Below are 12,933 nucleotides of genomic sequence, written 5' to 3'. Positions count from 1 at the left end.
GAGCTGCTCCGCTCATCTGGCCTGTGTGGCTTTCAATGGGCTTAGGAGATCTGCTTTCATGCCAAGCACCTTATCGACTGAGTCATCTCTCCAGCCCATGGAGAAAAAATCCATGGGGTCCACAGACACACTGAACAGCAAAGATGTACTTGGAGTTATTGTGAACTAGTATTACCTTCCTCCTGACTGGGGATTCTAGTTCTAGAGGACATTTAACAAAGTACTGAGGAAAACAACCAGAATTGATTTTATAGCTCTAGCTGCCCTCGAATTCTGAGAGGCCTCTGCCACCCAAGGACTGGGATTAAAGGAACCGCTATGCCCAGCATTGTGGAAGTTTTTAGATACTGTGCTTTCCAAAACAAAAAGTAGCGTAAAGCCACATGTGGCTATTGGGCTCTTGAAATATTTTTCAATTCATTTACACAGTCACATATGTCTGGTGCCTACCATAAAGACGATACAGCAATATAGTACCTTAAAAAAGGAGACATACACATGCATGTTTTACTTAGTATCTAACTCACATTTATTAAAAATGAAAGGTTACAGACAGCAAGGATAAGACTGCTTTCTTTATTAAACAAGCTTAATTAATCTACCTCTGACTAATAAATGAACATATTTACTCACACAAAACATTTTAAAAATAAGTCTTGCCAATCCATGAAACAAAAAACAAAACAAAACAACAACAAAAAAAAGCTAAGATTTTTTTTTCCAAAAAAGAAAAGAATCATAGATTTCCCTCTAGTGGCAAGAAATAACATTGTTGATCCAAAAACCCCAAAACCATAAATCAAAAAACAAAACAAAACAAAACAAAAACCAAAACAACAACTCTCCACACACACAAAACCCAGAATGGCACCTGAATCTATACATACAACTATCATAGACATTTCTTTTTTTGGAAACTTAACTTTAAAAGATTCCACAGCAGAATCTTTCAAGGAAAATAGATCATTTTTGTCAACAAAAATTTGACCTAATTTTCACTTACTGTGTGAATGATAATCTCTCTAAAATCTGATCTATTCAGAAAAAAGTTTTGTTCATGACTTTTGGGAAACTGAGACCCTCACAAAACATGTCTATAGAGTCTAGTCAAACTGTGAACCAATGAAAATGGCAATTCTCTGTTAGTGGTAAAGGTTCTGGGATGGAACTTTGAAAGGAGCTGGTTCAGAGTCTAAAGTTATAAGCAGCAGTGGGGTTTTTAAAAAGAGATATACTTAGGATAGTATGAGTACCAAAATTCTTAATAACTAAAATGACTCTTAATTCTGACACTAGGTCAAAAAACAGCTCCATTACATCCCCAGCTTTAGTTATAACCACACAGACTCATTGAGATAACCTGCTAAAATATTTTCATGTGCAAAAGGAACTCAAAAGAGATACCAATTGTGTCCTATTGTTATCCCCCCTCACACAGCTTCAAGGAAAAAAAAAGCCAGGTTTTATATACACTGTAGTAAGTACAGAATGTACAGAAGACTGTCCTATATACAAAAGTGCATTAATATAGAATACATTTTGCAGGAATATAGGAAAAAAGTCCTTGTTGACAATCTGATACTTTTCAGTATCTAAGACTACTGGTACATACCAAACCAGTCAACTTCCTACTTGCTTTGGTTATATTATTCTACAGAACTACTTTTTGAAAAGAAGGGCAATGGGAAGTCCCACAATTTGCAACTCTTAACCATCTATGAGGTGATTTATGTGTATTTGTGTTTATTATTAACTTCTTTTGGTAACAGTCCTATTATTAAATTGCCGACACAAAGATTTATGGGTTTTTTTTAATCTAAACAGGAAATCAAATTCACCCACTACAGGAGGAGACACTATCAGCCCCATTTTCCAAAAGCCTTGAAATCTCATTGTAAACATAAGAGATCAGCTTCGATTTAAGAAAAAAACATCAGCAATCTTAAGTGTGTTATGTACCTGCCTTCTGTACATGGTAATTCCACATTTACCTTGACAGAGTCAAAACAAATATTCATTAATTAAGCAATTCTTCCCTTTCCATCCTATCCACCACCACAAAAAAAAGAACACAGATTTGTACAAGTTCCATTCACCACAAAGGTGTGGTAGAAGAAACCCGACAATAAAGACAACTTACTACATTTTGACATCAGAAAAGATCACACTGGTTTTTCTGAGTTTGGCATGAATGTCAAGTTAAAATGCAAATTGCCATTGTCTGGTTTAGGGCCAAACATCAATGACCTCAATTCCAAAAATATTCGGGCAGTGAGCCACAAACAAATTTTAGTATTTAAGGAATGGAAATTGAATTGTAGAGCACCAGCTTGGATCTTGAGCTTGCCATGAAGCTCCTTAGTCCTACAGCCAGTTACAGGAATTGCCAGAGCTCCTTCTAAGTCTCATAAAGGACATAGACCAAATTCAAATATTTCAAGAACTATGTTCCAAATTATATGCTGACAGAAATGCCTAGCTCAAAATGCCTCAAAGGTTTCCTACTTAATAATGTTCAAGGGGTTGGGGATTTAGCTCAGTGGTAGGGCGTTTGCCTAGCAAGCGCAAGGCCCTAGGTTCGGTCCCCAGCTCCAAAAAAAAAAAAAAAATAATGTTCAAATCTGAGATAAAATTCATCTCATTTTACCAACCTTAAGTCTACTGCAAAGCTATCATATTAGATTTTTTCTCAATTATTTATTTCCTAAGAGTCTCTTTCAAGATGGAATTTATCTCTGATTTAAATATGTCGAATGTCAGTGCTTTCTACATCAACACTACTAGGGAACACAAATGAACTATACTATCAGCAACCCAAACTAACTTTACCCTACATCAATTCCCACAAAGAATTCTTGAAGACAGTGCTAAGAGGTAATTTGTTCAAAGCAAAGAGAATAGGGCACCTCAATGATTACACAAATGAATCCAAAGAATCCTTAAAGTTAACAGAAGAAACACCTTTCTATATAATCTTGGCTCTTCAAGTGTTTTTTGTACAAATCCTAAAATTTTTCTTCCCTGATAAAACTCACCTGGTTTAAAAAGATACATTTCCCAGGCACATCTGGGTCCCAAACACCAGGGAAGCTAAGAGAAAGGATCATAAGTTCCAGACCAGCCTGGGCAACAAAACAAGTTCAAGGCGAGTCTGGACTGTATAGGGAGACCTTGTTTCAGTGGCAAAAAATATATTAAGCAAAATTTTATGCAAATGCAAGGCCCTTCATTAATCTGGTGGCTCAAAACTAGTTTTAAGCAAATGAGTCCAAGATATGAAGGTGTTTATTTTATACTCTATTCTACTGATTGATACATTTTACTAATATCCAAACACCATGAGCATTATATGAACCAAATTATAGCATTCTGATTATCTGATTTTGAGGAAGCCTGATATAGATGCAAATGACAAAGTCCACCACCTTTAAGGCACATGAGGCTACAGAGAAGCCATGAACAAAAAGTCTGCTAAGAGAACCCAAAACAAAAGGACTGCTATAGAGTTTATGTTGTAACATTTTTGGCTTAAATATGAAGATATATAATAAATTTTACAATATTTAAAGCTCATCAGAATCTGGATACCTTTATACAATAATTTCATATAATTTTTCCTTTTTCAGGGAATGTGCCACTTTCTAAAAGCTAGAAAAAATGAGACATCTACTCACACTATAGGTCATTATTTTATAAATCAGTTTCCAGGACTTAATTCAGAAATGTCTAATTTACCCACACAACAGAGAAAGTCAACTAAACTGTCACTATCTACCAAAGAATGAAGACAAAGTGTCATTGGACTTTAAGTTCTCAGTAAGATAGAATGAACTAGCCCTTTACGACTTAACTTACTATATTCTAAAACAACACCTTCCTTTAATCATTTGTAAAACTGTATAAAAATACATGCCATTTTGCTCAATTCATTGTTCACACTTTTAAAAGCTGTAGTAAGGACTGACATACTTGTACAAGATCTAATAAAAAGTCTCTGGATACAGCTATAAAGAGGAGACTTATTCACTCCACTGTCAGTTCTGGACAGAAGATAACCAACACTGGAACAAACTCTGGTCTTCCATTCATTCATTTATCCATACATATTTAGAATGTACTTCAATCATATACACCCGCCATTTTTGTTCTCCTTTTCGCCAGAGCCTTTCCTCTTCCCCAACAGTGTCCCCTTCTACTTTCATGTGTTGCATTTTATCAAATCTAGATTCCACTTGTAACAAACAATATAATGTTTGTGTTTCTGAATCTGGTTTGCTTTGCTTAACATGATCTCTGTCTAGTTCTAGCTTTTTTCTTGCAAGTGACATAATTCCAGTCTTCATTATGGCTGACTATGAATCTATGTTACATTTTCTTTATCTATTTGCTGATGGATATCCATTTATTGGCTATTGGGAGCAGGACTGAATTAGACATGGAAGCTCACACCCAAACCTCTGTCATATACTGAGACTGTTTACTGTCAGCATAGACCAAAGGATAGTACAGCTCCATCGTAAGATAACTCCACTCCTGATTTTCTTTTTAACAAGAGGACACCCATACTGATTCTGACTGGTACAGCCAGTTTATACTGCCACTAGCAGTATATACACATTCCTTCCCATCTTCTCTTCTCACCAGAATTTGCTTTGGGTTTTCTTGATGATAGCTCTTGTGACTGGAGGAGGATAAACTCAACACTTTTGATTTGAGTTTCCCTGACTTTCCTTTTAATTATAACTGATTAAATAGGTTTTTCCACTGAAAAGGAAAAACAAAAGATGCTGACTTGAAGTTGTTTTTAAATATGCCTTGGGAGATACCAGATTTAATAAATTACTACCTATTTCAACAATTCTCTGAATTATCTACATGAAACATCCTAACAGATAACAGAGCACAGATAACAAAGACACGAAGAGACTTTTGCCCTTTTGCGATAGTTTGTTTTGGAAGGAAGGAGAAAGATTTTAACCTCTCTCTCTCTTAGATCATAAACAACTCTAGGAGTTCCACGGTTTTTCTCTTAAATGAAAGCAGTATTCTCCACCAAATCGACACTTTACATTCCAGTCCTAACATATAGAGTGAATCTGGACTTACAGAAAATTTTATGACATACTTCTATAAATACTCAAACCTTTATAGACATTAAAAATCTGCCCATGGCACTTTGGTAAACTTACTCAATAGTGACTTAAGTTAAATCTAAGTTAAGAAGACTACATGATTTTTTTTTGGGGGGGGGGAGAATAGAGACATTGGTCTTAAATTATATCCTGAACTGGTTTGGGGATTTTATTTTATTTTTTTTAGTGAGCATCAACAAATAAATAGTTTGCAAGTGGGTGATAGATAAATGTTGCCCTGTATCTCAATGTGGCTCACCTTCCTCAGAGAATAGGAAAAACACTCGGATTATTTCCTCTGCGGGATTTTGCTACAACGAAGTGAAGGCAGTGAGTTTAAATATATTTGCTTCTCTTCTTTTTCTATTTCTGTACTTAGGAGGGAAAACTGGGTACATTCTTTATTAAGTATTCTAGGATCTAGAGCTCCTTGGTCCTCTAAACTAGGGTGGAATACCAAAAGGATGTAGGAGGAAAGTCAAAAATACTACTTTAACTGAAAGCACACATAGTCATGCTTTATCTTTGTAGCATTTTAAATTCTGATCTTAGTAGGGATTCAAAAGTTACAGCTAGATCACAGGCCTCAGCAATGCTGTAAAGTACTAATTTTCACCCTCAGTTTCAATTCTTTAGCCTTCAAAGGAACAAAATAAAAATTTAAATATTTTAAATATGTACAAAAGTTTAGTAGTAGCACTATGTAGCCCAGGCTGGCTTTGAACTTACAATCCTCACCTCAGCCTCCTGAATGCTAGGATTAAAGGTGTGTACCAACATACCAGGATTAAATCTCTACCTTTAATTCAGTAAAATTTAGGCCTTTATAGCAACTAAAAATTAAGAATTTATGTTGTTAATCTTTTTGAAGAACTAAAGTTAAATAATGTTGAAACCCACAGTTTGCTTTCTAAATGCAGTAATACAACTGAAAATCATGAAAGTTATAAAATTGGTTGATTGTCAGTAGTCTCAGTTTGTATCTTCTCTAGTCCATGTCAATGCTCAAAGACACATAGAAGAAAAGGAATCAGGCGACTTCTAAGTTCATGATAATGAATTCTTTGAAAAAAAAATGTCTAAGGAAACTCCATGATTTCACATTTAGACTAAAGAGTCCTACTAGGCACCAGCAAAGGTGTTTTCTACAGCAGACTGCTTTGTATACCCATAGCAGTCTCTAAAGTTTGTTGAACTCCAAGTGGTCTGTCAGCTAATTTGAAACACCAACCTCACCACATATCAAACATGTAAAATTAGAGGTGTACTACACAAATATTTTGATAGAGAGAAAGAGATAAATGTTCTAGTTTGGAGATTATGCGGCAGGCTAAAATGTAAGGATACAATGGGAAAACTTGATTGGTATCCTTGCCTAACTGGAGTCTCCACTTGAAACTTCATCAACACAGAGTTAAGTCTAAAATTTCACTACTATAGCATTATTTTCTCAGTAGTTATGACTTGCGGAAATGATTCTCTCTTGACATAAAGCACACAAGAAGAAAAAACCCACATCTAATTGGAAAAGACTAGGGCCCTTTTTTATCCCTTTGCACTAATAATGAATGAAAACAGAACTAAACCTAATGAAGGCACTATTGTAAACAGCAATGCATACCTTATGTGCACCCCCACCTCAAAAAGGATTTGCCCCTAGGAACTAAGAATTATACTATGGCCCTTTTGAAAAAGTAAACCAAAAAAAAAATCTTCTGAAGAAGGGAACTGAATTACGGACCCTACATATATACTGACAAAATAAACTACTTCTCATCAGTACTTTGAAATTTCCCAAACTGGAAATGCAGTAGTAGTCTTTGAAAAGCCTACTTAATCGCCATAAAGTTAAAGTAGTTAAGACATTTACCAGTGGTCTTTAAATGAGAATGTGCATGAGAATAGTCTGCCATTGGGTAGAACACAGTGCTGCTCCACATCCACACTGCCTGTGGGTCTGGAATGGAGCCCAAACACAATTCTAAGGTCTTTTCAGGTGATGCTGAAAGCTGCGGGTGCTGGGGCTACTTTCTGAGAACCACTGGCCTAAATTATTAATGGTACATCAGCACAACCCTAACCAAAATTTTGGTCAAGATGTATGTAAACTAATGAAGAGAGAAAAATGCTTCGAAAAAACGCTGACCAATTCACCCTATTACATCAACACATCAACATCCGCTTCATGGTCTTCCTCAGTCACTTTCAAGGACAGCACCTCTTCATTTAGGAAGAGCCCACTGAGCCTCTCCTTCCGCGCCTGCCTCTGCTCCTTCAGCTGCCTCTTACGGAAGGCCTTCTGCTGTAGCTTTCGCTGCTTGGATCGCTTCTGTTAAAGAGAGCAACAGAAGGTCAGTACAGTTTAGACATTGCTGCATGCAGCCCACGGTTAGTGAATCTAATTCTCTGCTTTCGAAATTTTAAGTTGTTCAAATTTCTCTACAGAGTGATTCGTACACTGTTGGCTTAGTTAAGATTCTATTTTTGTGGCATTTCACTAGTGATCCTTTTAACTAGAAAAGGCTGATAATTGATTGGGCTAGCTATGAATAACAAGATACTCTGAAAAATTGCATTTTTAAGTCGAATTAGGGTGTACTGGTATCAACACAGCAAAAATAAAATACTAGGACACAAAAGTGAATATAAAATGCAGAAAACATTGCCTAAATCCCTCATGCTTAAGCTTTCAAAGTACATTTTACCCCGAGGACGAGAACTTTTTCAGTGGCTGTGAAAGAATCATGCCTTCAAAATATTAGGCAAATGTTATCTTAAAAGCCTGTTAGGAACCCAGTGGATACTCAATCATCATCACTGGTAAACCAAAACCAAAAGGGAATTACCACATATCCAGTGAAATTCTTTGGCAGCTAAGGATGGCTTTGTTTCTTCCATTTTGACAAAAATAAAACTTTGACAAAAATAAAACAAAACAAAAAATAAACAAAACGAGGCTAAATGGGGAAGGGATATCTTCTGATCACTAATGAGTTTCCAAAGAGATTCTCCTTTCATCTTTAAATTGACTCAAGTTTGTGCCATTGCAAGGAACCACATTCCCATGCTAAGCCGCCGAACCATTCTATGTACAGTTTGGCTCTCTTTTACAAGTGCTCAACAATAAGGTTCAACTATGGAAGAGGAGAACAGAATTGTGGAAAGCCTTATTAGACTTTTTGATTAGTCAAGGAACAGTTAAGTCTGAAATATCAAGAAAACACTAAACACGCACGCACGCATGCACGCACACACGCACATAGACACACATGCGCGTACACCCCCCCCAACACATACGTCAGTTTTAGGATCTAATAGACAGCAACACCAGCAACATAGTAAGATTTGCTTAGTAGTGAGTTGTAGTCTTGAGAATTAGATGTTATTTTCTTACTTCCAATATTTCTTAATGAAAAGGAACATAAAAACCAGAGAAGACTGAAGGTAATATGGTTGTGGGTTAGCACAGCATTCAACCTGGTCAATCAAAACCAAAACCCATAGGCATCTAGACAGTGGAATGATTTTTAGTTTCAAGAGGTTTAAGTGAAGGAGTACTTTGCTTGAAATTGAATTGTTAATTTTGAATCGTACATTTTTGTATTAGACATTTTACCTTTGAATCCCGAATCCGCTCTGCTGCACTTGCAGATAGGTTGCTGTCGCTGTGTGCTCGACTCATGTTGGCACTGGAGTTTGAAGCCGAGTTTCCAACACTAGACCCACTGCTGCTTGCGGAACTGACCATGCTGGCACTGCTGCTGCTGGCGCTAGCACCGCTCACTCCACTGGTGCTTGCACAGCTAAAGTTGCTTCTCTTCCAGGCCTCCCTTGTAGGCCGCTGACGAAGGCTATGCTCCTTGATATAGTTTCTGACCTTGGGACACACAGACAAGCACTGCTAAGTATTGCACCTTGATATTCTACCCTCGAAATGCTGGGGCATATGCCCAAAGTGCTTTAAATATATAAAAGAGGTAGAATAAAAGGTCATAAGAAATATCTAAATATACAAATAAATACCAACTCAGGTACATTAATTCTGCTCAGCCTGAGCTTTAATATTAGATTCAAGGCCAGTCTTGGCTATAGATTAAGACTGTTTGAAAACAGTACCCAAGAGATGAGGAGTGACAGCATGAAGGAAGGGAAGAAAGGAAGGATTAAAACATCAGCAGTGTCCAAAATGCTATTAAAAATATAAAATATTATGTAGCAAATGTTATTATTGGCTTTCAGAATTTGAATTCTATGAAGACTGAAATGAAAAAACAAAAACAAAAAAACGGATGTGATTATACATTTTCAAAGGTTTCCACTAAAAATTCAAGTAGATTAATGATCTTATGTCTTGATGAGTGTACATTTCCCCCTTAATTTTAGTGAGGGGCACAATGGTACCTGATTTTGAATGCTTACCATACTAGAAAAACTAGCTGAAATGTGGGAGAGTATTACTGTTGTAAGAAATGAGAGAATTTTCACAAATGCTAAAACACAAGACATCAGAAAGAGAGAATTTAAAACATTTCTATTAGAGCATGTGCCAGAGCAAAGGTGTAGCAAAAATGCTATTTGGAAGTGATCAGAAAGGTACATCTCAAAGCACCTGTCCATTTTCCTACCAGCGTGGCTCTTGTTGAGCAGGGCTTGGGGGTTTCCTGCAGGATCTCATGTACTCTAGGCTGGCCTTGCAGTCCTTAACTAGTCAGGAACTTCTCATCTTTCTGCTCTGCATCCCAAGGGCTAGGATCACAGGCATTTGTCACCACTCCAGGTCTAATTAGTACTTTGACTCTGACTACTCATCTGTTTTAAATTCAACACAAATCTGGACCTCAGTCTAAGCCATCCTTTAAGTGGTGAAATAAGTCTGAAGGTCTATAGAACTAAAAGCAGAGTCTAGATCTTCACTGACAGAAAACATCTTAAAACCATATGCTCTCAAATATTATTGTCATTTTTTTTTCTTGGCGGTACTGGGGGTTGAATTCAGGGCTCCGCACATGCTACAGAGTACCACTGAGCTACGACTCTTACCTCAGCCATCATTTTCTTTCTTTCTTTTTTCTTTTTCTTTTAAATTTAGAGAATACTTTATTAGTTTTTGTAATCAAACCCACGTAGATAAGACCTTACATATTTAATACAGTGTATTTGTACAGTTACCCCTGTACAAATGGAAAAAACTTAAGTTCAACATTTCTAGACCAATATGGCTGTTAATTTCTGTACAGTGCCAACTCAACACAGTAAACGGGGATACTTTTTTCCAAAGTTGACAGCACAGCTAAAGTTTCAAAAAATTCAAATTATATATCTGTATATATATATATTTATATTTATATAAAAAGACCAATAATAGCAGTGTGTTATGCATCAACAGCAGCAACAGCTTTTCCAGGTTCTGCAGTCATCTGAACAAAACTGTAGAGACATCCAGCACACTCCATTTAAAAAAAAAAAAAGTAAAAAAACAAAACCCGAGAAAACAGCACAGTTCTGTTACTCTTGTGGTACCTGGCACCATTTTTTTTAAATTAGCTTCTCAATCATCATCTGGAAAGAAAACATTCTGAGCAACATCATTAAAAACAGCTCTGATAAAGCACGGTCACTACTACGTATCGTAAAGCAGGTACAAGCTATTTTACATCCACAGAGGTATGATACAGTACTGTCCTACATCTATAATACTAGAGGATACAGTTTAAAAGGCATTATTTGAGACTTGATTCTACTTTTCCAGCAGAGGGCCCAAAGGACGGTGTGACACAGCTTTGTAAAGAAACATACTCTAGACAGGATTTCCTTTCACTAGTGGCACAGTTCTAAGGATTCATTCTCTCCATGAATGTCAGCTAAAACCGTTATTAAAAAAATGAAATATCCCTAGAACAAAACCGTATAACCACCGGATTCACATGAAGATGACCTAGTGGAGACAAGCTGGACCTCACCTTACCAACAAGCTATCAAATCTGTTATGTTTAAACAGTGAGACCTCCAAGGAAGGAGATGCCAAGTAGTGCTTCAAAGCTTCGGACCACAATCAAGCACAGCATCCTTTTCAACAGAAGCAGAAGCTCATCTGAATATGCTCAAGGATGCTGACATCAACATTTAATCATCTCCTCACTCATCCAGGAAGAAGGGGAGATCAGTTACTACTGTACTTTATTGTGTTCAACCAAATCACCATATTACAAAAATAGCAAGCTGCCATAATAAAAAATAAGGCTCCTCTATCCAGCACCAGATAGCATCATTTTACTTTCAAGCCTAGAAATTGCACACTTGTATATAAACCAACCGAAGATGAGGATTGAGAGTTCATCTTGGTGGATTTTTCCTTTGATGAATATGAAGTGTCCTTCCTTATCTTTTTTGATGACTTTTAGTTGAAAATTGATTTTATTTGATATTAGAATGGCTACTCCAGCTTGCTTCTTCTGACTATTTGCTTGGAAACTTGTTTTCCAGCCTTTCACTCTGAGGTAGTGTCTGACTTTGTCTCTGAGGTGTGTTTCCTGTAGGCAGCAGAATGCAGGGTCCTCGTTGCGTATCCAGTTTGTTAATCTATGTCTTTTCATTGGGGAGTTGAGGCCATTGATGTTGAGAGATATTAAGGAATAGTGATTATTGCTTCCTGTTATATTCATATTTGGATGTGAGGTTATGTTTATGTGCTTTTCTTCTCTTTGTTTTGTTGCCAAGACGATTAGTTTCTTGCTTCTTCTAGGGTATAGCTTGCCTCCTTATGTTGGGCTTTACCATTTATTATCCTTTGTAGTGCTGGATTTGTAGAAAGATATTGTGTAAATTTGGTTTTGTCATGGAATATCTTGGTTTCTCCATCTATGTTAATTGAGAGTTTTGCAGGATACAGTAACCTGGGCTGGCATTTGTGTTCTCTTAGGGTCTGTATGACATCTGTCCAGGATCTTCTGGCCTTCATAGTTTCTGGCGAAAAGTCTGGTGTGATTCTGATAGGTCTGCCTTTATATGTTACTTGACCTTTTCTCCTTACTACTTTTAATATTCTTTCTTTATTTTGTGCGTTTGGTGTTTTGACAATTATGTGACGGGAGGTGTTTCTTTTCTGGTCCAATCTATTTGGAGTTCTGTAGGCTTCTTGTATGCCTATGGGTATCTCTTTTTTTAGGTTAGGGAAGTTTTTTTCTATGATTTTGTTGAAGATATTTACTGGTCCTTTGAGCTGGGAGTCTTCACTCTCTTCTATACCTATTATCCTTAGGTTTGATCTTCTCATTGAGTCCTGGATTTCCTGTATGTTTTGGACCAGTAGCTTTTTCTGCTTTACATTATCTTTGACAGTTGAGTCAATGATTTCTATGGAATCTTCTGCTCCCGAGATTCTCTCTTCCATCTCTTGTATTCTGTTGGTGAAGCTTGTATCTACAGCTCCTTGTCTTTTCTTTTGATTTTCTATGTCCAGGGTTGTTTCCATGTGTTCTTTCTTGATTGCTTCTATTTCCATTTTTAATTCCTTCAACTGTTTGATTGTGTTTTCCTGGAATTCTTTCAGGGATTTTTGCAATTCCTCTCTGTAGGCTTCTACTTGTTCTCTAAGGGAGTTCTTTATGTCTTTCTTGAAGTCCTCCAGCATCATGATCAAATATGATTTTGAAACTAGATCTTGCTTTTCTGGTGTGTTTGGATATTCCATGTTTGCTTTGGTGGGAGAATTGGGCTCCAATGATGCCATGTAGTCTTGGTTTCTGTTGCTTGGGTTCCTGCGCTTGCCTCTCGCCATCAGATTATCTCTAGTGTTACTTTG

The 12,933-nt window shown here is 36.8% G+C and overlaps 1 protein-coding gene across 1 annotated transcript in view; it reads right to left on the bottom strand.

Moving 5' to 3' along the window:
• Positions 1-505: 505 nt before the first annotated feature.
• The window catches only part of Fam199x (family with sequence similarity 199, X-linked), a 35,699-nt gene continuing 23,271 nt past the window's right edge, over positions 506-12,933 (bottom strand). The window contains exons 5-6 of the mRNA NM_001271176.2: positions 8,749-9,009; positions 506-7,461 (exon numbers count right to left, since the gene is read on the bottom strand). Coding sequence (NP_001258105.1) covers positions 7,291-7,461; positions 8,749-9,009 — 432 coding nt within the window. The 3' untranslated portion in view covers positions 506-7,290. The remainder of the gene's footprint in view (positions 7,462-8,748; positions 9,010-12,933) is intronic.

This window comes from Rattus norvegicus, chromosome X (genome assembly GCF_021556685.1).
Source record: "Rattus norvegicus strain SHRSP/BbbUtx chromosome X, alternate assembly SHRSP_T2T, whole genome shotgun sequence".
Lineage (NCBI taxonomy): Eukaryota > Metazoa > Chordata > Mammalia > Rodentia > Muridae > Rattus > Rattus norvegicus.
Note: the sequence above shows the minus strand (reverse complement) of the source record. Positions and strands in the feature narration are given on the sequence as shown.